At 42.5% G+C, this 22,572-nt stretch overlaps 1 protein-coding gene across 8 annotated transcripts in view; it reads right to left on the reverse strand.

Moving 5' to 3' along the window:
• STK11IP (serine/threonine kinase 11 interacting protein) overlaps positions 1–15,479 on the reverse strand; it is a 227,018-nt gene extending 211,539 nt beyond the window's left edge. For 4 of the 8 annotated variants that reach the window (XM_033945674.1, XM_033945671.1, XM_033945673.1 and 1 more), the window contains exons 1-5: positions 15,107–15,193; positions 13,777–13,842; positions 2,933–3,135; positions 2,421–2,495; positions 2,106–2,201 (exon numbers count right to left, since the gene is read on the reverse strand). In XM_033945674.1, the coding sequence (XP_033801565.1) occupies positions 2,106–2,201; positions 2,421–2,495; positions 2,933–3,135; positions 13,777–13,842; positions 15,107–15,158 (492 nt within the window). In that variant the 5' untranslated portion in view covers positions 15,159–15,193. Of the gene's footprint in view, positions 1–2,105; positions 2,202–2,420; positions 2,496–2,932; positions 3,136–13,776; positions 13,843–15,106; positions 15,196–15,237 lie in introns of those variants that run through there. The other 4 variants (XM_033945676.1, XM_033945675.1, XM_033945669.1 and 1 more) reach the window with 3 other exon arrangements.
• Positions 15,480–22,572: the final 7,093 nt, after the last annotated feature.

Here is a 22,572-nt window from a genome sequence, read left to right on the forward strand (position 1 = left end):
GAGAGCAAGGAAGAGGGACGGGGAGAAGGGAAGAGGTGCTATTGGACCGGGGGAGCAAGGAAGAGGGACAAGGGGAGCAGGGAAGAGGTGCTACTGGGCCAGGAGAGCAAGGAAGAGGGACGGGGAGCAGGGAAGAGGTGCTATTGGACCGGGGGAGCAGGGAAGAGGTGCTACTGGGCCGGGGGGAGAAGGGGGCTGGGGGGGTAAAATTTGTTTGTAGCTGGGGCTGAAAATAGGGGACATGTGAGGGAAGGAGGCTTTACTAGCACCCGTTAATGTAACGGGCTTAAACACTAGTAAATAAATATTAGGGTTTCTTAGAATTTGTCCTAAAAAATCTTTAAATGTCATTTGCTATTTATCTGTATTGTTTTGCTAAATAAACTATCCCTTGTTATATACTTCTCTTGGTCTATATTTCTTACCAGTAACTAAAGAATTTTGGACTTTGAGACCAGTGATCCCTCTAGACCAGGGGTACCCACACTTTTTGGGCTTGCGAGCTACTTTTAAAATGACCAAGTCAAAATGATCTACCAACAATAAAATTAAAAAAAAAACACAAAGCACACTGTACGCAGAGAAAATGTTATCATTCCTATTCTGGGGTTTTTTCAAAGAGGTCAAGGCAGATGACTCTATGCACTGTCACCTCAGTAACAACCAGACAAAAATAGACAAATATACCCCCCTCCCTTTTTACTAAACCACAATAGCAGTTTTTAGCGCAGGGAGCTGCGCTGAATGCCCAGTGCTGCTCTCGATGCTCATATGCTCCCTGCGCTAAAAACCGCTATTGTGGTTTAGTAAAAGGGGGGCAATAGTGCAAAATATAGACAGCAGATATTAATTCAGACACATTTTGATCACTAAATTGAAAATAAAATAATTTTTCCTACCTTTTGTTGTCTGGTGATTTCATGAGTCTCTGGTTGCACTTTCTTCTTCTGACTGTGCATCCAATCTTTCTTCCCTTCTTTCAGCCTGCATGCTTCCTCGCCTCCAGACCTCATTCCCTTCCCCAACTTTTTCTTCCTCTCTCCCTGCCCTTTCTTTCTCCCTGTCTCCCTTTCTTTTTTTCTCTCTTCATGCCCCCTTTCTTTTTTTCTGTTTCCCTTCTTTCCTTCTGTCTCCCTGCCTGCTCCCTTTCTTTCTTTCTCCCTGCCCTCCACCAAGCCACTGCTGCCACCATCGGGGAACAGGCCCCCAATCCGCCGCCATCGGGTAACAGGCCCCAAAGCCGCCGTCGCCCCAAGCTCTCCCTGCTTCCCTGCGTCGGGCCAACCAGCATTCCTCTCCCCAACGTCAATTCTGCCATCGGAGAGGAAGTTCTGGCCCAGCCAGGCAGTAATTGGCTGGCCCGAACTTCCTCTCCAACGGCAGAATTGACGTCGGTGAGAGGAAGGCTGATTGGCCCGGTAGATCGCCAAGGCAAAGTGAGTCTATCACGGAGCTCCGCGATCTACTCACTTTGCCTTGGCGATCTACCGGTCGATCGCAATCGACCTATTGGGCACCCCTGCTCTAGACATTGTCGTCATCTGTACACATTTTGTCTCCATTACTTGTGTAATTGAAAGTTAGTAGCAATAAATTCAAAAGCAGAGTGTGGCGTTAAAGCTACAGCCTCAGCACTCTGAGGTTATGGGTTCAAACTCCACACAAATCACTTAATCCTCCACTGCACCAGGTACATTAAACAGACTGTGAGCACGCCAGGACAGATAAGGAAAATGCTTGAGAACCTATTTGTAACCCGTTCTGAGCTCCTTTGGGAGCATGGGCGAAAAAATAAAAATCTAATAAATAAGGTAGCTAAGAACCCACTATGAAATATGGATGATGGGTGGGAAGAAAGTTGGAGTGACAAAAAGATTTCCTTTGTGGTAATAAAGATGGCCAGCAGCTGCAGTTAAGAGGGAGCCAAATGAGCACAGAAGGACCATTAATGGGACCCACTCATCGAGCTCTCAACTGGTCCAAATGGCAGACACTCACCCATTTAATTGTGTTGAGAGGCGGGGCTAAAAAAGGAGAAGAGGCCAGGTGCCAGATTTTCAAGGATAAGCGAGTGCTATCAAAATACTCAAGACTCAGAGACTCACCTCTAATGTGACGATACACTTTGAGCAGATTAAGATCTCAAGCTGTGAGTAAAGAGATCTTAGACCCTGGAGGCAATGCAGAGGGATACATCGAAGCTAAAATCAAATGGGGCAAAGAGAGGAAGAATGTCACTTCACCAGATCCGTACCCCAATGCCCTACCCCCAACATGCATCACTTAATCACACAGCCCCAGTGCTAGAACTCAAAGAGCTTGACTCCCTTCCCCCGTCCCTACAACTTAGCAACTCCCCCTTCAAAGAAGCTCAGCACCTGATCCCACCACCAGAACATTAGGAGCCCAGCTAGGCATACCTCCAAGCGCCTGAGAGATTTAAAAGGAAAGATGTTGACTGGAACCGGCAGACCACAGCTCACAGGGTGAACAAGCTGATGTGGGGGTAGAAAGGAAAGGAAAGAGCTTGTTAATTCTTTCAATAATAGCCCTCACCTACTTATCTTGCCCAAACCTCCTGCTTTCCAGAGGTATCCAAGAGTACCTGATTAGATTGTGAACCACTCAGATGGGCCATATATCAAAATACCAAAAATAAATGTTTCAGTAGCAGGCCACATATTCAAAACTTCATGTGTGCATGAGTTTCGTGAGCATTTTAGCCTGCTACAGGATTTACATTTATCAAAATGTGACTTGATCAGCAAGTTTATTTCTGTTTCTTGCTAAAGATCTCAAGCGGGCAAGGCATTGGATGACTCTGCTCTCAATCACTGGTTCAGCTAGTCCTTCCTTCTCCCCTTCATCCTCTCCAAGCACACACATGTCCTACTTCCCCCGATCTCTTTTACCACCACATCTCGATAATCACCTTCACAGACAGGGTTTTTTGCAGCATGTCGAAGAGGAACTGGGTCTGCAGGATTACTGTGGAATCAGCGGGATGCGAAGGAAGAGCCTGGAATCCATGCACTTGCTTCCGGAGCAGGAGGTGCTGCTGAAAGAGCAGAGTCAGATACTGCAGGGTTGGCGTAAACAGGGTCAGAGTCCTGCTTCCGTCCAGAACGGCATCTCCTATCATTCAGAACAGAAAAATATGGACGGATGAGCCAGCCACACTGCTAGGGTGAAAGAGTCTCCCAGCTGTCACTGTACCAACCTGACCAATCGCTTCCTCTTTATCCAAACGGAATTTATAATTTCTCCTTTTTAACTATCGACCACTCAGGTGGATGAGCAGTAAAAAAAAAAAAAAAAAAGCTCTATCACATCTACAATGGTATTCTTTCAACCACTATACAAAAGACAGGGTGGGTTTGATTTCAATCCAAACTGAAAGACAGCAGAAAACCTGAAGGCAGAAGCATAGCTCAATGGCTGGGGATCCGTGTGAAACCTCTTGCATACAGTACCCAGGGTACATAGAGCAATACGAATTGCACACATAGTCTTCAACGTAATCCTTTTGCGACAGGCAACTCAGACAACAGTAAGGTCACAGAATCAATTTCTTTCTACCATAAAGTAAATGTGTCATGACTCATCCGCAGCTTCTAGTGACACAGGGACATTTTCCCGTCCCGTCCTGGCAAGTTTGTTTCTTGTCCCTGCCCCATTCCTGCACGTTCCATCCTCCTCTGCACAAGCCTCAAACACTTTAAAATCATAAGTGTTCGAGGCTTGTGCGGTTAAGGCAGAGCTTACAGGAATGGGCAGGGATAGGAACAGAAAGAAAACTCGCAGGAACAAGGTCAAATTGATCCCCATGTCATTCTCTATATTGCATGCTTGCTTGAATTCTCTCAATGTTTTGCTCTCCATCCCTTTTCAGCTTTACATGTTCTCAGGTTCTTCACTCTACTGCTCATCAGGCTTCTTTACTTTCTCCTATTTTAACATCTTTTTAGCTCTTTTAGCCCTTTTGATTCCATCTCTCTCTCCTAGATTTTATATTTCTGCTGATGGTATTTATTTATTTAGTCAATTTTCGAGCCCATCCTCCCAGAGGAGCCTAGAAAAGGTTACAATTTTACATACACCGTGGAAGGATAGCAAGAAGGTTACAAATTCACACATAGCATTACCCAGGCCAATACCGTAAACTCCTCTGCCTTATTTTCCATATTGAAATCACTAACAGACAACCACGACCAAAGTCAAACATCTAACTGTAAAATCTCTGCTCAGACTTTAGCAAACCATTTCAAGACAAAAATTAGAAACCATATAAAACCAAAAATAAGCACAGTACTATTTCAAGATGAGGAAGTAATAAATATCTCTGTTTCAAAATGTGCAAAATTTAATATTACATTACATTAGTGATTTCTATTCCGCTTGTGCCTTGCGGTTCTAAGCGGATTACAAATTAGAAGATATCTGGACATTATCGAGAGAATTATATAACAGTGATTCTTGTACATTACATGATACAGTTGAGTATTACAATTTAGATGATATCTGGATTTTTCCGATGGAAATTACATATAAAGATTCAAGTACTTACAGGATACAGTGGAGAAAAACAATATGTTCGGATAATAGAAGATTACCTAACATTGAAGGAAAAAGTTTGTTAGATACTTGTGGTATATGCTTATTAAGGAATATGAATATTTTTTTGGTAGGTGTGGTTCGAGGGAATGACTGATGTGCTATTCGCGGGGGAGAAAGCATGTACGAGTGGGAGGAGATTAGTGAGTGAGGACGTGTTTTTTGAATAGAACTGTTTTGATTTCTTTTCGAAACACTTTGATGTCTGTTGTTTTGATCATCAGTTTGGTGATGGTGGGGGTCAATTTTCGCTGCCTGTGTCGCTAGAAGACTGTCGTAAAGTTTCTTACGTTGGGTACCATTATGAGGGGGGAAGGTGAATAGGTTCTGAGTTCTCCTTGATCTGGGTGAGTGGTAGCGGTATAGGCGGTTGTTTAGGTAGCTGGAGGCAGTACCATGGGTTACTTTAAATAGTAGACAATAGAGTTTGAATTGTGTTCTTGCTTTTATCGGAAGCCAGTGAGAGTCTACATAGGCAGGAGTGATGTGGTCAAATTTGCTAAGAGAGTAGATGAGTCTGATGGCTGTGTTTTGAACGGTCTGTAGTTGTTTTATCATGTTGTTTGGGCAAGGTAGGTAGAGGCTGTTGCAGTAATCTAAGGTACTAATGATATTAATAAGCTCCTTCAGACCATGAATACCTAAAGCTCATCATCCGATCTAATTCCACCATCACTAATAAAACGTTTTTACCCCATTTTAGAACTTTACTTCATAAATTAATTACAACTAGTCTACAATCAGGTATCTTACCTCCTCAATGGAAAGAATCAATAATAAGACCAACTATAAAGGACCACAAAAACTCCAGAGAAGACGCAACAAACTATCGACGATAGCAAATCTACCATTCCTAGCAACAATCACAGAGAAAACAATATTTAATCAAATTTCATCGAAAACATTCAACCAAACAGGTTTCTGAACTCACCACTCGACAAAGCATTCACTTCTAGGTCTTACAACTACAATACTATATCATCTTGATCACCATAAGTCTGTGGTCCTAATCAGAAGCATTTGATACCATTGACCACTCTCTACTACTAAATAGGCTGACATCAATTGGAATATCCGACCAGATTCTAAATTGGTTCCATTCTTATTTTACTGTAAATTTCAATAATACCATCTCCAAACCACTCACTACAAGCTATGGCAGACTCCAAGGATCAATACTATCACCACAACTTTTTAACATCTTTCTTGCTCCAGTTATCACTTTAAGTCAATCCATAGGCTTCACACCATATGCAGATGAAGATGACATCCAGTTCCTGCATCAAATAGATACAGAAAATCCAAATCAAATCCATGAAATAAATGAGAAAATGGACAAAATCAATACATGGCTAATGGAAACTATGCTGGCACTAAACATAGAAAAATCCAAAACCATGCTATTTACCTGGAAGGAAGGAATATCTCTACCGGCACAGATTCAAATCGATAATAATAACTTTATTTTTGTATACGGCCATACCCAGTGAGTTCTAGGCGGTTCACATTGATTTAAACATAGTTACATACAGTTAAGTAGTAATTGAACATAGTTACATAGAGTTAAGCATTAATTGAACAGAGTTGCAGGCAACGAAGTAGATGGGGTTGGGGGCAGGAGAGAGTGGATCGGGGGGGGGGGGTGGAGGCGTAATAAAGGGCGGGAGGAGGATTAGGTTCTTTGAGGGGGGCAATTAAGTGCCCTGGCCTTGGAAGAGGTGTGTTTTGAGTAATTTTCTAAAACTGAGGTAGGTGGGAGCATCGAGGATTAATTGGGCTATCCATGGGTTTAGTTTGGCGGCCTGGTAGGCGAAGGTTTTGTCGAGGAATTTGTTGGAGTGACAGAGTTTTAAGGGGGGGAAGGCGAATAGCTGGATTCTGCGGGAGTTTTTGTTTCTGTGATTCAGAAAGAAGTGTGGGTTGATGTAGTTTGGGGCTAGACCAAATATTGTTTTGTAGCAGAAACAGGCAAATTTAAATAGGACTCTGGATTCTAATGGCAGCCAATGCAGTTTGTGGTAAAAAGGGGTGACGTGGTCCCATTTTTTCAGGCCAAATATAAGTCAGACAGCAGTGTTCTGGATTATTCTGAGTCTTCTGATAGTTTTCTTCGTGGAGCTCAGGTAAATGATATTGCAGTAGTCCAGTTTGCTGAGAATAGAGGATTGTACTAGCAGTCGGAATGACGTGTCGTCGAAATATTTTTTTTATGGTGCGTAGTTTCCAGAGCACCGAGATGCTTTTTCTAACTGTAATGTCAGTGTGTTTATCCAGGGATAGGTGTTTGTCCAGTGTGACTCCTAGTATTTTTAAGGTTTGTTCGAGGGGAAAGGTCGATCCTTTCACTTGAATTGTGGTGGCTTTGATTTTGTCTTTGGGGCTAGCCAGGAAAAATTTTGTTTTGTCGGGGTTTAGTTTTAGTCTGTAGGATTGCATCCAAAGTTCTATCTGATTAAGTGTATTTGAAAGGAAGGTGAGGAATTCTGGTGTGAAACTGGATAGCGAGATGACTATTGTGATGTCGTCTGCGTAGATGAAAAATTTGAGCTTGAGTCTTTGCAGAAGGTTACCCAGGGAGGTGAGGTAGACATTAAACAGGGTGGGGGACAGGGGAGAGCCCTGCGGAACACCACAGGAGTTATCCCAGCTGTATGAAAAGGAGTCATTCTTAAATACTCGGTATGATCTGTTTCTTAGGAACCCCTGGAACCAGTTGAGGACCTGGCCGGAGATGCCGATGTATGCAAGGCAGTCTAAAAGAATGTTGTGGTCGACTAAGTCGAAAGCACTGCTCAGGTCGAGTTGCAGGATCAATGCGCTGGAGCCCTGGCTAAAGAGTGTGTGTAAGTAGTCTAGTAAAGATGCTAAGATGGTTTCGGTACTGTGGTCGGAGCGAAAACCTGATTGATTATCATTTAGGATGTTGAATTTTTCCAGGTATGTGGTTAGCTCGGTATTTACCACCCCTTCAGTTATTTTGGTGAATAGTGGGATGCTTGCAATTGGTCTGTAATTAGACGGCGAATTGGATGGTTCTTTTGTGTTTTTTATGATTGGGGTTATCGAAATGTGGCCCTGTTCTGCTGGAAAGCTACCTGTGGATAGAAGGTGGTTTGTCCATGCTAGCATATTGGCTTTGAAGTGGATCGGAGCAGTTTTCATGATGTTTGGGGGGCAGGTATCCAGTCTGCAGAAGGAGTTGTGTATTTGTTAAAGTATTTGTTGAAGGTGTGCCAGTCGATGGTTGTGAATTGATTCCAACTTAGGTCCGTTCTGGACCCTGGGTCTAGTATAGACCTGTCTGTGTCTGGGAGAATAGGGAAGTCCCCGAGGGGGTTGAGGGGGGAAGTTAACGATGATCTTAGTTTCTGAATCTTAGCGTTAAAGAAGTTTGCTAGGGTGTTAGTGGTTAATGAAGATTCGTCATCATGGTTATCGGTGAGTGTCTCTAGGTTGTAGAGGTCATTGACCAGTTTAAAGAGGTTGCTACTGTTGAATGTGACATTTCCAATTTTATGGGCATAATATTCCAAGTTCAAGTTTTATTAAGGTTTGTTGCACACGCAATGTCTAATACTTCAATGCGTAGAACATTTTAAAATAGGGGACAAAACAGAACAGTTTTATACAATTAAAAACAAAATACATACATACTAATAAATAACTGGTACAAAAAGTGAAGGGGAAGAACTACAACCTTTAAAGAAAGAGAAGAAATGGTGCTTAACACTAAAATCCTTGGGGTTATTTTCTATCAGAAACTATCGTACTGTGACCAGATAAGCTCAGTGGTAAGAAGCTGCTTCTATAAGCTCCACATGATAAGATTAATTGCAAAGGTAACAGAACCAGCAGCATTAAACACCCTTATTCATTCTCTCATTATCTCCAGACTGGATTACTGTAATTCTTTATATAAAAACATCATCCAGATTCAACTAAGATGTCTAGTTAATCCAGAATATGTTTATGTTTATTTTTTCATTTGATGGATCGCTTATCCGTAGTTTACTAAGCGATTTACAATAAATACATGAAAAATTTGAAACATGTTAATAACAACAAATACTTGGTAAAAAAAAACCAAATTCCTAAACTGACAAACACTTTAACATTATAAGACGATTAAAAGCATTTTGATGTACATGTTAATAAAATTGAGTGCTGAATAAAGACAAACACATAAACAGACAAATACAAAGACACATAATGATAAGAGGGGAAAAGTTGCATAATAGGTATGTAACTTTTCCCCTCTTATCATTTTGTGTCTTTGTATTTGTCGGTTTATGTGTTTGTCTTTATTCAGCACTCAATTTTATTAACATGTACATCTATAAAACTCTTAACAAACTCCAAAAAATAAGAACATAAGAAGTTGCCTCTGCTGAGGCAGACCAGAGGCCCATCAGGCCTATTGCCTGAGCAGTGGTCCCTGACTATTTCTATAACCTACCTCTACTCCTATCTGTACCCCTCAATCCCTTTGTCCTCTAGGAACTTATCCAAACCTTCTTTAAAGCCCTGTAACGTGCTCCTGCCTATCACAGCCTCCGGAAGCGCGTTCCATGTATCCACCACCCTCTGGGTGAAAAAGAACTTCCTAGCGTTTGTTCTAAACCTGTCCCCTTTCAATTTCTCCGAGTGCCCCCTTGTACTTGTGGTTCCCCATAATTTGAATGTGATCATGTGACATCTCTATTACAAAATGCTCACTGGTTGCCAATTTCACATCGGATCATATCTAAAATAATCTTGCTCTGTTTCAAAACACGACAGTCAAACTTACCGGCATTTCTTGATAAACTCCTAATTCCATATACACCCCTTAGGACCTTACGATCTGCAGATCAAAATTTGCTCGTAATCAATACTCGAAGAAACAACATTTTTACAACTTATGCTCCGCAGCTATGGAATAAGTTACCTTCCCATCTCAGAGAAGAACAAAATCTTGATCGGTTTAAGAGCTCACTAAAATCTTTCTTATATAGAGATGCTTTTCAAACATAAACTCAAACAAATGATGTTTCTCTTCATAGGAACTCGAACCTCCGGAGGCTTCAGACATCTTCCCTATTGGCCCGTTTAGTACTATCCTTATTTGTTTCTTTCCTATAGTTATTGAATTTCAACCCCTGTCCCTATTGTATCATGTTGGTCTTATTTTGTTCTAGCATATGTCCATAATTTGTAATATTGTACACTTCTCCCTCCATACTAGCGGTTTCTGCACTTGCGGTTTTGCTTAGTCGCAATTTTTACGATGCTGACTCCGCCCCCTAGGTCATGACTAAAGTTCCTTTTCTTTTACTGTACCGATAAAAAAGTGATAGAGAACTGGAATGCTCTACCGGAGTCTGTTATAAGAGAAAACACCCTCCAGGGATTCAAGACAAGGTTGGACAAGTTCCTGCTGAACCAGAAGGAACGCAGGTAGGCTGGTCTCGGTTAGGGCACAGGTCTTTGACCTGGGGCCGCCGCATGAGCGGACTGCTGGGCGCGATGGACCACTGGTCTGACCCAGCAGCGGTAATTCTTATGTTCTTAATATTCACTCTGAAAATCGCTGCTTCCATGCTTGCTCCCACAAATCTTTCACCCTCAAAATCTTTTACCCACAAAATTGCTGCTTCCCAGCAACTCCAACACAGGCAGACACCCAGGTCAGTCACTGTGGATAGCGGGTGCAAGCTGTGGGGCCCTGTCATCCCCTCCTCCCCCCCCCCCCAACTTCCTGATCATCAGACATCCTTTCAGACTTGGGGTTAGGGGGGTAGTTATGTTTTTTGCTGAGCTAACAAACCTTGCCTTTATGCTTCCTAGCACTGTAAGTGATTCGGCATGACAAAGAGGAAAACACACATTTCTCGTGCAGCAGAGAGAACACTTTGGCATGCACTACTACACCACACAGGAGGGTGGTCAGGAGAGAGCGAATTAGAAACTCAGCGAGAGCCATTCTCTCCAACCTTTAGGTTTGGGAATTGTTGTCTTCATTTCTGTTTTCTGTTTTTTCCGTTGTTTGGTTTAATGGGGTACATAAATTTGGATTTAAACTCTTGCTTCCCCTCCCACCACCACAAATAGTAATAATAGTGGCTTTTTTCAAAAACCACGAATAACATATAAAAAGTTATTTGTGGTTTTTCCGTATTCGAGGATATGTTCCGCCCGCATCCACTGTGAATACAGAGGGAGAAGTGTACCTCCATTTTAAATTGTACATCGCTTAGAAGTATTATAAGTGATATAATCAAATTTTAAATAAACCTGAAACTTGATAGCAGATATACAGAACGGACTGAAAATGAAAGGTGAGATAATTCCTATGTACTGTGGATAGGACTGAATACATGTTTAAGGGGTTGAGAACAGTAAGAACATAAGAATTGCTGCTGCTGGGTCAGACCAGTGGTCCATCGTACCCAGTAGTCCGCTCATGCGATGGCCCCAAGGTCAAAGACAATCGCCCTAACTGAGACTGTGTGCGTTCTGGTTCAGCAGGAACTTGTCTAACCCTGTCTTGAATCCCTGGAGGGTGTTCTCCTCTATGACAGACTCCGGAAGAGCATTCCAGTTTTCTACCACTCTCTGGGTGAAGAACTTCCTTATGTTTGTACGGAATCTATCTCCTTTCAATTTTAGAGAGTGCCCTCTCGTTCTCCCTACCTTGGAGAGGGTGAACAACCTGTCCTTATCTACTAAGTCTATTCCTTTCAGTACCTTGAATGTTTCGATCATGTCTCTTCTCAATCTCCTCTGTTCGAGGGAGAAGAGGTCCAATTTCTCTAATATTTCGCTATAAGGCAACTCCTCCAGCCCTTAACCATCTTAGTCGCTCTTCTCTGGATCCTTTCGAGTAGTACCGTGTCCTTCATCATGTATGGCGACCAATGCTGGACGCAGTACTCTAGGTGAGGGCGCACCATGGCCCGGTACAGTGGCATGATAATCTTCTCTGATCTGTTCGTGATCCCCTTCTTTATCATTCCTAGCATTCTGTTCTCCCTTTTCGCCGCAAGGCAAACGATAAGGCAATATAAATATAGCAGCTTTTAATACAATACATTCGATGCAAAGGAGAATTTTAAGGCACTCTTAGTGAAGGTACATGCAGTAGGGAGACAAGATCTTGTGTAGTTTGGAAGCGGGTGCGTGCTTGGAAACCGAGGCCCTCGTCTATCAAACTGTGATAGCAGTTTTTAGCTTGGGGAGCCACGCTGAATAGCCCGCGCTGCTCCCGACATTCATAGGAACTCAATGAGCATCAGGAGCAGCGTGGGCCATTCAACGCTGCTATCGCAGTTTGATAGAAGAGGGTGTTAGTTAAAGCCACAAGTCAAGTGGGAGGGGCACATTCAGTGAGGCATGTTGAAATGTCACTTTTACTGTCTTGTCTTAATGCAGGGTCCACCTGGCTGACTACAAATGATCTTGTTCCGAATGTTGCAAAGTCTATGGCTCTCAGGATCACAGGTCATTCTTTCTCCTTTGCCTGCTGTTCCACTTAGGGCTCCTTTTACTAAGCTACGATAGCAGTTTTAGCGCGCGCAGAATTGCCGCACACGCTAGATGCTAATGCCAGCATTGAGCTGGTGTTAGTTCTAGCTGCGTAGCGTGGGTTTAGCGTGCACTAAAATTCTGCGTGCGCTAAAACGCTATCACAGTTTAGTAAAAGGAGCCCTTAATCTGGTCAATTCTTAAATATCTGGGAGTCATTTTTGACTTGTCACTTTCTTTTTTCATCACTCTGCTGCCCTTGTGAAGTTCTGTTTTTCACTTCATCACATTCACTCCATCCATGGTCTTAGATTTCTGCAATATGATTTTAGCCGGTCTTCCTAAAGTCTCTCTTTCTCATCTCCACTGCCATGGGGATTCCTTTATTTGCTCACCATTGGCTCCCAGTCTTTTTCGTATACAATTAAGATTCTTACTTTAGGCTTCCAAAGCTCTTCCCTCCGGCACAGTCTCCATCTTCTCTCACTGCTCTTCTTGTGTTCTTCATTCATCCTCTGCTTCTCGCCTTTCTATTCCTCTGGTTCATCTCTCTCGTTTAGAATCTCTCTTCATTCTGCTTTTTTCTATCTGCTTCCTACTCTCTCAAATCTACTTCCCCTTGATCTTCATTCAGAACAATTTATTTTTGTCATTTTTAATCCCTGTTAAAGCTCACTTGTTTAAGCTAGCTTTTCCTTTTTTGGTTTGTTGAGGAGACCTTGGTTTAGACCTGCAGTCTACTTAAAAATGGTTTTCTTCCTTTTTTTCTGAATATTGCAGTTCTTAAATTGTTAATTGTACACTGCTCTGGTGTATACAAAAAGTGGTATGTCAACATATCAAGATTATGTCACTATACCCCGCACTAAATTCCCTAATATAATGTGAATAATATACCCTGTCCTATGTCAATAAAATATAAATATACCCTATTCGTATACATAATCCTGTATCAAAATAATATGTATGTACCCTAAATTGCCTGTCTTGAAAACATTGTGAATGTATCATTGTAATCCGTTTTGGGCTCCTGGGGAGGACGGGCTAGAAAGCTAAATACATGAATGATCACCTATAGCTCTTTATTCCTTCTCTCCCACCGTTCCCTGGTCCTTTGTACTGTTGCGAGTATGGAGGTGGTGATCCTATTACAATATCATAGTTTTAGATTGTACATTGCTTTGTGCAGCTAAAAGCAATATAGCAAGTTGGAAATAAATAAATAAAAATCAACCACAAGAAATACTTTTTCACAGAAAGGGTGGTATATGGCTGACATGTTCTTCTATGGGGGGTAATGAGGACAAAGCTGACAGAATTTAAAAGCGACGGTTTAAAAAAGGAAGTAAATAAATCCTCGGAAACAAATACAAAAAAATAAATTAAGGATTCCTATATGGCAAAAAGGTGGAATAAAAGTATCGATTGTGACTCGCTAATTTAAAACCAAGCAAGGCGGAGGGAAGTACCCTGCACAGCTCTATGTTTAATTCTGGCCTCCTTGCTTGCCATCATTTACGGCTTCTTGTTCTAAAGGTGCACTAACAGATTTAGAGCATGCTAACAGTTAGTGAACCGTAGTATAAGAAGCCCTTTGTTTCTTCAATGAAAGTTGCTTGGAGCACTTGACTGTACAGTCAAGAGATAAATTACACTTACCACAATCCTGCAGCAATTGAGTCAAGCTGTGGACTAGAGTAGCCATCATAAAGCCAAAGACATCACCTGCAAGAGAAAGATGAAAGAAGGGAATGTTACACAGAGTGGGAAACTTTCCGAGCTGTTCACATACAGGCAAAGACTCCAGGTTGTTCATGGGAGGGTTCAGAGAGAGGGCACATTGAATTCTCATCCTGAAAGCCTTGTCACAGCAGGTCCAAATATACAGAATATTAAGTACCCAGCATGCACCACTGAACCAATTCTCAAAGGGAAAAGCCATGTCGGATTTTACTTCCAAATAGTGTTTGCAGCTCAGCCATGTTTAACTTCAAAATTATTATCTTTATGGACAGGACAAGCAGATTAGATTGTACACAAAGCTAAGATTATACCAAATAAGAGGTGGGCAAACAGTTTATGGGCAGCCCAACATCTGACACTACCCACGGAATGAGACCTCACTGCATCCGTCCCACCAACCTCTGGACAGGGTCTCAGAACCAACATTTGGCTTCACGCAATAAAGGGTCAACACCAGGTCTAATACACCATTAATGGGCCAGTGTCAGCCTAAAACACAGAAAGAAGAGAGCCAATAAATCAATCACTGCTAGTCCAGCTAATCGGAGATGCATCCAGTCACTGCTCAGTGGCAGCCCAGGATGACACTCTCACATACAGGTTTATTAAAAATTTGATATACCGCCTTATTAAAAATACAAGAGAGTCGACCAAAATCTGTTTTGCATAGAGAAGTGGTCAAGAGCTAAAAGAACCTCAAAAGAGTAAGTTTTGCAGTGGATTTGAATATGGCCAAGCATTCCCTTCTTTCACTGGTAGAGCTGCTGCCTCTGCTCCTTGTGACCTTGGGCAAGTCCCCATTCCCTTCCCCAAACATACAGCATAGCGTGAGGACACAGAGAATAATGACTTGCCTAAAGGGGTTACCATGATAGAAAGAGAAGATTGGAAAGCTACAGAACAAGTAAGAGAAGCCAAAACGTTATATAGAAGCCAGTGATGAGGTTTTACATGATCACAGTAAAGGTTAGCTAATGGAAGGAGATAAGATGGATGTACTTTTTGATGTCAAGTCCCCTAACCCTCCCTTGATTGTAACGACATAGCTTTAACTGATTATTATTCAAGGTAAACCAGTATATATGAATAACTATAGAATACCTTCAAACTGGCTAAAAGTAAGTACCACAAATGGATAAACATTTTTAAGGGGGATGCGAATGGGTAAGTCCCTGAACTCAAGAGCCTCCTGTACATTTATAAAACGTGGACTATGGCATAAGTGTGACAATCTAAAGACACTCACTGCAACACAGGCAACTAAAGTGTGCAGAAAAGAGAAACCTCATCACTGTCATTAGGCTCTGGAAAATAGAATCATGCAAAGAAGAAAAGACACAGGTTCTCTTGTTTTCTCCACAGTTTAGTTGCAGTGACCTTATCGGCAAGAGAAAAGCAACCACCTGAGCTGCAAGTCCAGCACGTGACAGAGCTAAAACCTGGAAAAGCTAAAGCAGCAGCAGGAGCCGGCCATGAGCAAAGAAGCACGGAAGAAGGAAAGGGAACCGTAGCATGACCAAACCGAGCCTCATTCTGGCACAAAATACTCAAGCCTCGTTCTGGCAGCAATGGCTCCAAAATCGAGCGTCAAGCTTGGTTCTAGCAGTAATGGAAAACGAAGCCTCATTTTGGCACAAAAGCCAAGCCTCGTTCTGGCAGTAAAATAGCCGTCCTTCTTTTTCTGGAGCCATTAAAGAGTAGCGTCCCCAGTTCCACCTGTGTCAACGCAATGACGTCACGCACACGCATGCATGTGATTTTGACGGGACGAAGTGCCGGCTTTTGAAAAGCCGTCTGAACCCCTGGACATGGGGAAATGAACGTATGCATAATACATAAGGTCCCGTTTTGAATGGGACCGGCCTGTTCTCCCCACACACAGCTTTGGGACAACGAAATGTCCCGTTTTCAGGGACAGCATCCCGAAGCTGTGTGCAGGGACAATGGGACAGGCGATCGCTTGGCCCGCCGGTGTTCATCGTCATCGCCCCCAGCGCCCCCGAACCCCCATTGACCCTCCCGGCTCCAGCAGCGTCCACAGCACTCCAAATACACTGCTTTCCTCTGCTGCATCCATGATGACATCATCAGTGATGCGGTAGAGGGAAGCACGGGCAGTAGAAGGCCGCGAAGCAGCGTGTTTAGAGTGCCGCGGCTGCCGACGCTGCTGAGCCGGGAGGTTTCACGGTGGGAGGGTCAGTGGGGTCGGCTGCACAGCGGCAGTAGTGGCAGGGGGGCAGATGGAAAGATGCTGCTCAAGGGTTCTACTGCACAGGTGTTGGGAAGGAGGTAGGCAGGCTGGCTTCGGGGGTGGGGGGGGACAAAATCTTGAAGGCAGTGAGGGGGACATAGGAAGGAGGGAAGAGAAAGGGACAATTGTTGAGCCTGAGTGCAGAAAGAAAGAAAGGATACACAGACAGTAGGAAACGCAACCAGAGGCTCATGAAATCACCAGATAGCAAAGGTAGGAAAAATGATTTTATTTTCAATTTACTGATCAAAATGGTCAGTTTTGAGAATTTATATCTGCTGTCTATATTTTGCACTATATTTGTCTATTTTTCTATAGGTACTGAGATGACATTGCATATTTTAAAGTCATATGCCTTGACATCTTTGAAACCCCCCAAATAGAAATTATAATTAACAAATATAAATGATAATCCCTAATGTAATGTAATGTAATTTTCTCTGCGTATAGTGTGCTTTGTAGTTTTTTAAAATTTTATGGTTACCATTAATAATTAATAAGATATGTGTACATGAAAAATGAATGGAAGAAATTGGGGGCGGGATTGGGGTGGGGCTAGGGTGGGATGGGGCAGGGCTAGGACGGGATTGGGGGTGGGGCTGACAATTAATAGATGTCTCCTTTTGATTAAAAAAATAAATGGTCATATTAATAATACACTTAGAGTTACACTTCTCCCTCGGTATTCGCGGGGGATAGGAACAGAGCCGGACCGCGAATGGAGAAAAACTGCGAATATCTTCTCGTCCAGCTCTGACCCACCCCCGCCTCCCTCCAGCCTTCCTTCTGGCATCCCGGCCTTACTTGGTGGTCTAGCAGGCTTTCGGGGCAGGATCGATCTTCCTACACTCCTGCCCCGTGAGTTTACGTAGTCTCTCGAGGCTATTCTTACGTTCTTATGTGTCTCTCTTTGCAACGTTCCTATTTACAAACTGTAGCTCATTTCATTTATTCTATTTTCGTTTGTACACTGCCTTGCCCTGTCATTACAGTTAACGGATTAAATAAATAAATATATCAGAAGGTTCATTGGTTGCCAATTGAGTCATGGGTTATTTTTAAACTATGCTCTCCAGTTTTTCTTATTTTTCATGGTTAAGATCCAAACTATGGGGCTTGTTTTCAAAAAAGAAAAACATCCAAAAAGTAGCATAAATGGGCAGATGGATATTTTTCTTGCCAAACCCTTCCAAGTCTCTATTTTCTAGACGGATTTCTATGGTGTCGATCAGTAGCTCATCTAAACCTCAAGGGGTCGTGGGACTAGGGTTGGCTTATGACTCGGATGTCCAGGGCATAATTTGGATTTTTGGGGCTAGATCTGCTTTAACAATGAATAAGTGCCAAAAAAGGAGCCAAACTGACCAGATGACCCTCCCCACACTCCCTCAGTGGTCATTAACCCCCCCCCCCCCACACTTCCCAAAGATGTGAATGAAACCGTGCCTAGTTGCCTGTATGACAGCTTCAGATGTTATGGCCAGTCCTAGCAAAGCCTGGTGGACTGCAGAGAAGGGGGCCCAGGCCCATAACCCTTACTCTAACTACTGCTCTTGTGGTGGAGAGTGTGAGCTGAAGCTAGTGGCAAATAATTCACTTCTCCACTTAGCCTTTTTTATGCCACCATTTTACCCTTCCTTTTGTTTTGCCCATTCATTCTTTCGTTCCTATTACAATTGGAGTTCTACCTTCCTTCCATTTTTGTTCCTGTTAGTAACAGTCTTCTTTTGTCTTGTATCACCTGTGTTTTACCCTGGTTTTTAATTGTAAATCGCTTAGAAATTTGTATAAGCGTTTAATCAAATTTTAAATAAAACGAGCTCACCAAAACCCACTGAAACCCTATTGTACCTACATATAGATGACACCTGCAGACCTAAGGACTTTTGGGGAGGTCCAGTAGGCTGCGGGTGAGTTTTGGACATCGCACCATCCAATGTGTACCTGGGATCTTTCATATGAAATTCACTGCAGTGCACCCTCTGGGATGCCCATTACTCTGCGCAGATGTCTGTGTGACCAGTCATCTAAAAATGCTGGCCCTCCTACATCACAATGGCTGGTTCAAAAAGATAAATGCACATCTGAAAAATGGCCTTTTGTCATTTTGAAAATAGGTATGTTTGGTACTGGGTTTCTGTGCATCTTCTTCTAAATATCCAAACTCAAATTTGGATGTCATCAAAAATGCCCCTCCACATCATCCATCTCGTTCATCTATTGGTAAGAAATGTGGTAGCCTTGTTAGACATTACTAGAACCTCAATTATCCTTCCATAAAAAATGTACTTTCACATCTAGTATGTCGAAGCATTTTGCCTAGCTGTTGGCAAAATGATGGAATTCTTTTCCTATTTATATAAGACCAATTAGAAAATATTTGGAAACAGTTAAAATCTCATTCATTTTGTAAATTTGTTGTTTAATAAGTACTAATATCCCAGGGATGGCCTGATCTCTTTTTATTACAATAAACAGCACTGAAGGCTAGCACGGGTTATATACATTACATGTAATGTAATCAACGTTACTATAGGAAATTACACTGGCTGCCAGTGGAGGCCAGAATTATTTTCAAATTTGCATGTTTGTGCTACAAAACACTGGCAGGACTTGCCAACCACTTTTTATTCTCTACAAACCTTTGACCCATTCAGAGAATTTCTCTATTCTCTTTTCCTACACTAAAAGGATGTATTGTACAAAGATTCCTGGACAAAACTTTAGCTTACCAGGCTAGTGCCTGGAGCAAAACCTTACGTGCCCTATTGGTGAATTCATTGTCTTATCAAATGTTTAGGAAACCTGTGAAATTTTGGCTAAAGAAATCCAACCATGCAAGTTATATAATTCCATTTATATTTCATCTGTGTCTGGCAGATTCTCTTTGTTGTAAATCGCTTTGAACTGTTAAGGTATAGCGGATTATAAATAAATAATAATAATTATTATTATTATTATTATTACTTTCTTCTCTCATTTCACTCAAATTTTATCTGTGTTCCTACTAGTTGAGGATCCTGGGAGACATTTAACTTTCTTTTGTCCTAAACTGTGTTTCCAAATTAATGCTTCTAATTGGAGTCTCAAGCAAAAAACAAAAAACAAAAGGAATTGACCCCAAAATATCCACAAAGAAGAAAATCCAGAGAAAACCAAAAAAACTCTGTGGAGTGACGATGTTCCTAAATGGACTTTATTTGAAAGTATCAAAGTTCCAAAGGTACACTAAAATCATCCACATAAAATAATTCCATCCACATAAAAGTAAATCATCCACATAAGAGCCTTAAAGGACCTAGGGATATCCGCTAGGGATACAGGACCCAACACGGTCCGCGTTTCGACAAAAAGTCTTCTTCAGGGGTCCCTGGGGGTCCTATAAAGATATGTACGTGGGAAACAATTGTGTGGTGAACTCACTTCCGGTTCACCACACAATTGTTTCCCACGTACATATCTTTATAGGACCCCCAGGGACCCCTGAAGAAGACTTTTTGTCGAAACGCGGACCGTGTTGGGTCCTGTATCCCTAGCGGACTAGGTCCTTTAAGGCTTTTATGTGGATGATTTACTTTTATGTGGATGGAATTATTTTATGTGGATGATTTTAGTGTACCTTTGGAACTTTGATACTTTCAAATAAAGTCCATTTAGGAACATCGTCACTCCACAGAGTTTTTTTGGTTTTCTCTAATTGGAGTCTCCACATTTTTGTTTTGAGGCATTTTGACATTGCCTGAGGGTTGATTTGTCTTTTTATTTTTTGTTGTACATGACTGTTATTTATCTTCTCTAAGGTTAATTTCAGTTCTGTTATTGTGCCATAATCATTTCCCAAGAAAGAGAAGGCATTTCTCAGGGGGATATGTAGAAGGCAGACCAGCACCTTAGTCTTTACACAGAAGCTGAATACCTTTCACTTCTGAAATTCAGAGTCTGTACCTGAAGCAGGACAAACCCTCTGACCCACTTCTGTTCCTATAGCGTCTTATCAATGACGCACTGAAGTGAGGCAACCGAGACTTGTCATCACATGTTCCAGACTTGAAGCCTTATCTGGGACACACTGGTCTTTTCAGACAACTTGGAACCCAAACATTCTGGGGGTTAGCAGGAGGAGCCAAGGTTCCTGAAATATTTCCTGAGGTAATGTCTAAAGGATATTTCTGGAAGATGCTTAGGTCAAGAGATTGGAACAGGAGGCGTGAAAAGCATCATCTTCCCAGATAGGAACCGAGTCCAAAGGACTAGAAAAATGAACTCCCAAGAGGGCTTAGGGTGTCTGGCAATCGTTCTCTAAGAAGGGACCCCACGCTGATGGTTTCTGGCCAAAATTTTCTAAGGGACCCCATGCTGGTTATCATTCTCTAAGAAGAAAAATGAACTCCCAAGAGGGCTAAGGGTGTCTGGCAATCATTCTCTAAGAAGGGACCCCACGCTGATGGTTTCTGGCCAAAATATTCTAAGGGACCCTATGCTGGCAATCATTCTCTAAGAAGGAGGCATGCTGCTGGTTCCTGATCCTAAGGCCTGATGGTTATGTGCTGTGACAGAAGCCTGAAGAGAGTGCTGGACCCAGACTACAGGTGTTCCAGCTTTCTCCTGAACACCTACAGAGTTTCTGCTGCCTCAGTGGCAACTCTCCCACACAGACCCTGTGTTCCGGCATTCTGCCAGAGCCCAAGCTGGCCGAGGAAGGACATTCCCTGCGTGCGTGCACAGGTCGTATAAGCTTTCTATGCAGTAGTGGGAAGTAGGCAGGATTATTAGCTTGTAGGGGAAATGTCTGTTTGCTTTCCAAATAATCCAAAATAATAGTGGGTAATTGTATTCCTTATGCATTCTAGCCCATCTCATACCTGATTATTATCATCTGCCACTTGCAATATCAATAAATTATCTCTTTTGTTAACACCGAGCCTGGTCTCTTGTTTGTCAGTAATCTCATCGCCACAGGGGGTTGGATTTGTAATTCTTTAGGAATACAGATAAAGAGATAAACCACAGTGCTAGCATAAGGTACAGTCTGTATTTACTTCAGTGCTAGCTGCCTCTGGGCCAATGTAAGTGACCCCTGTGGCCTGATCAAAAATGCTTACATATCCTTTGGAAGAGTGTGTGTCCCTGATTAACAGGTCAGACCTTGCCAGAACTCACTGTAGCCCATCTATACAGGTCTTTTTTTTTTTTTTTTTAAATTCTGTGAGGTTGTGGGAGGCTAGAATGTTGTTTTTTGGTAACCTGGGAGCAATTTCTTCCCTGAGCTGAGTCAACTGTGGGTTTCTGCCTGGTACTTATAACCTGGATTGGCCACTGTTGAAAACAGGATACTGGACTAGATGGACCTCTGTCTGACCTAGAATGGCTATTTATATATAACTATTTTTCAAAGCAGAAACAGACGGGAAAGCTTTAAGAGCACTGCACAAATTCATTCAATAATACTTATTTTGCTTACCGGGATTAAATGTAGATCATTTAAATTATCAAAAACACAGGTCTTTTTGCAGAACTAAAGGGAATCTATTGGCTATGGGGCTCATGATCAAAACTTAAACACGTCTAAAAAACCGCCTAAGTCAGCACTTGGTTGACCTAAAAGACAGGTCATCCAAGTGCCAATTATCAAACCTATTTTTTTTACGTATCCAGAGACTTTTTAGGCCTCTGAATGCCGCTGTGCGCCTAGAGCTAAAAGGGGCGTATTTGGAGGAGTGGTTGGGGCAGGATGTGGGTAGGGTTGCCAGATTTTCCTTTTGGAAAATCTGGACCCCTAGCTCCAACCCCAGGCCCACCTTTTTACACCCACCCCCGCCCCCAATGCCTACTCTTGTTGGACAGAGAGGAAGTCCGCGCATGCACGGACGCTACGTGATTCTGTCATGCACATGCACGCGTGCACGTGATGTCATCGTGTGATGGCTGCGCATGCATGGACTTCCTCCCTGCCCGACACGGCTTTTCAAAACCCGGACAAAGTGCAGGGAAATCCGGATGTCTGGTAACCCTATGTGGGCCGACCTAGACATAGTCATCCTGCAGGAATAATCAAATGTTTTAAAAGACTTCTTGGACAGAACTTATACGTTGTGACTTAGACGATGTAAAAACAGGTATAAGTACCCAAAAAGTATCCAGAGTGACCAGATAACCACTGCAGAGACAAAGTAAAGACCCCCACACACTCCCCTAGTGATCACGTACATATCTGTCTTCAGAACATCAGCACCTAGTATAGGAAAGCCTAGTAGAGCTGCACACAGGTCTCTTAAATAGCCTGGTGGGTGGCTAGTGAACCATAGAGAGGAGGACCCAGGTCCATAAGCCACTACAACCACTACACCAAACCTCCCCAAAACATTACATTACATTACATTACATTAGTGATTTCTATTCCGCCTGTGCCTTGCGGTTCTAGGCGGATTACAAATTATAAGAGATCTGGACATTACCGAGAG

The sequence above is a fragment of the Geotrypetes seraphini genome, chromosome 5, assembly GCF_902459505.1.
Source record: "Geotrypetes seraphini chromosome 5, aGeoSer1.1, whole genome shotgun sequence".
NCBI lineage: Eukaryota > Metazoa > Chordata > Amphibia > Gymnophiona > Dermophiidae > Geotrypetes > Geotrypetes seraphini.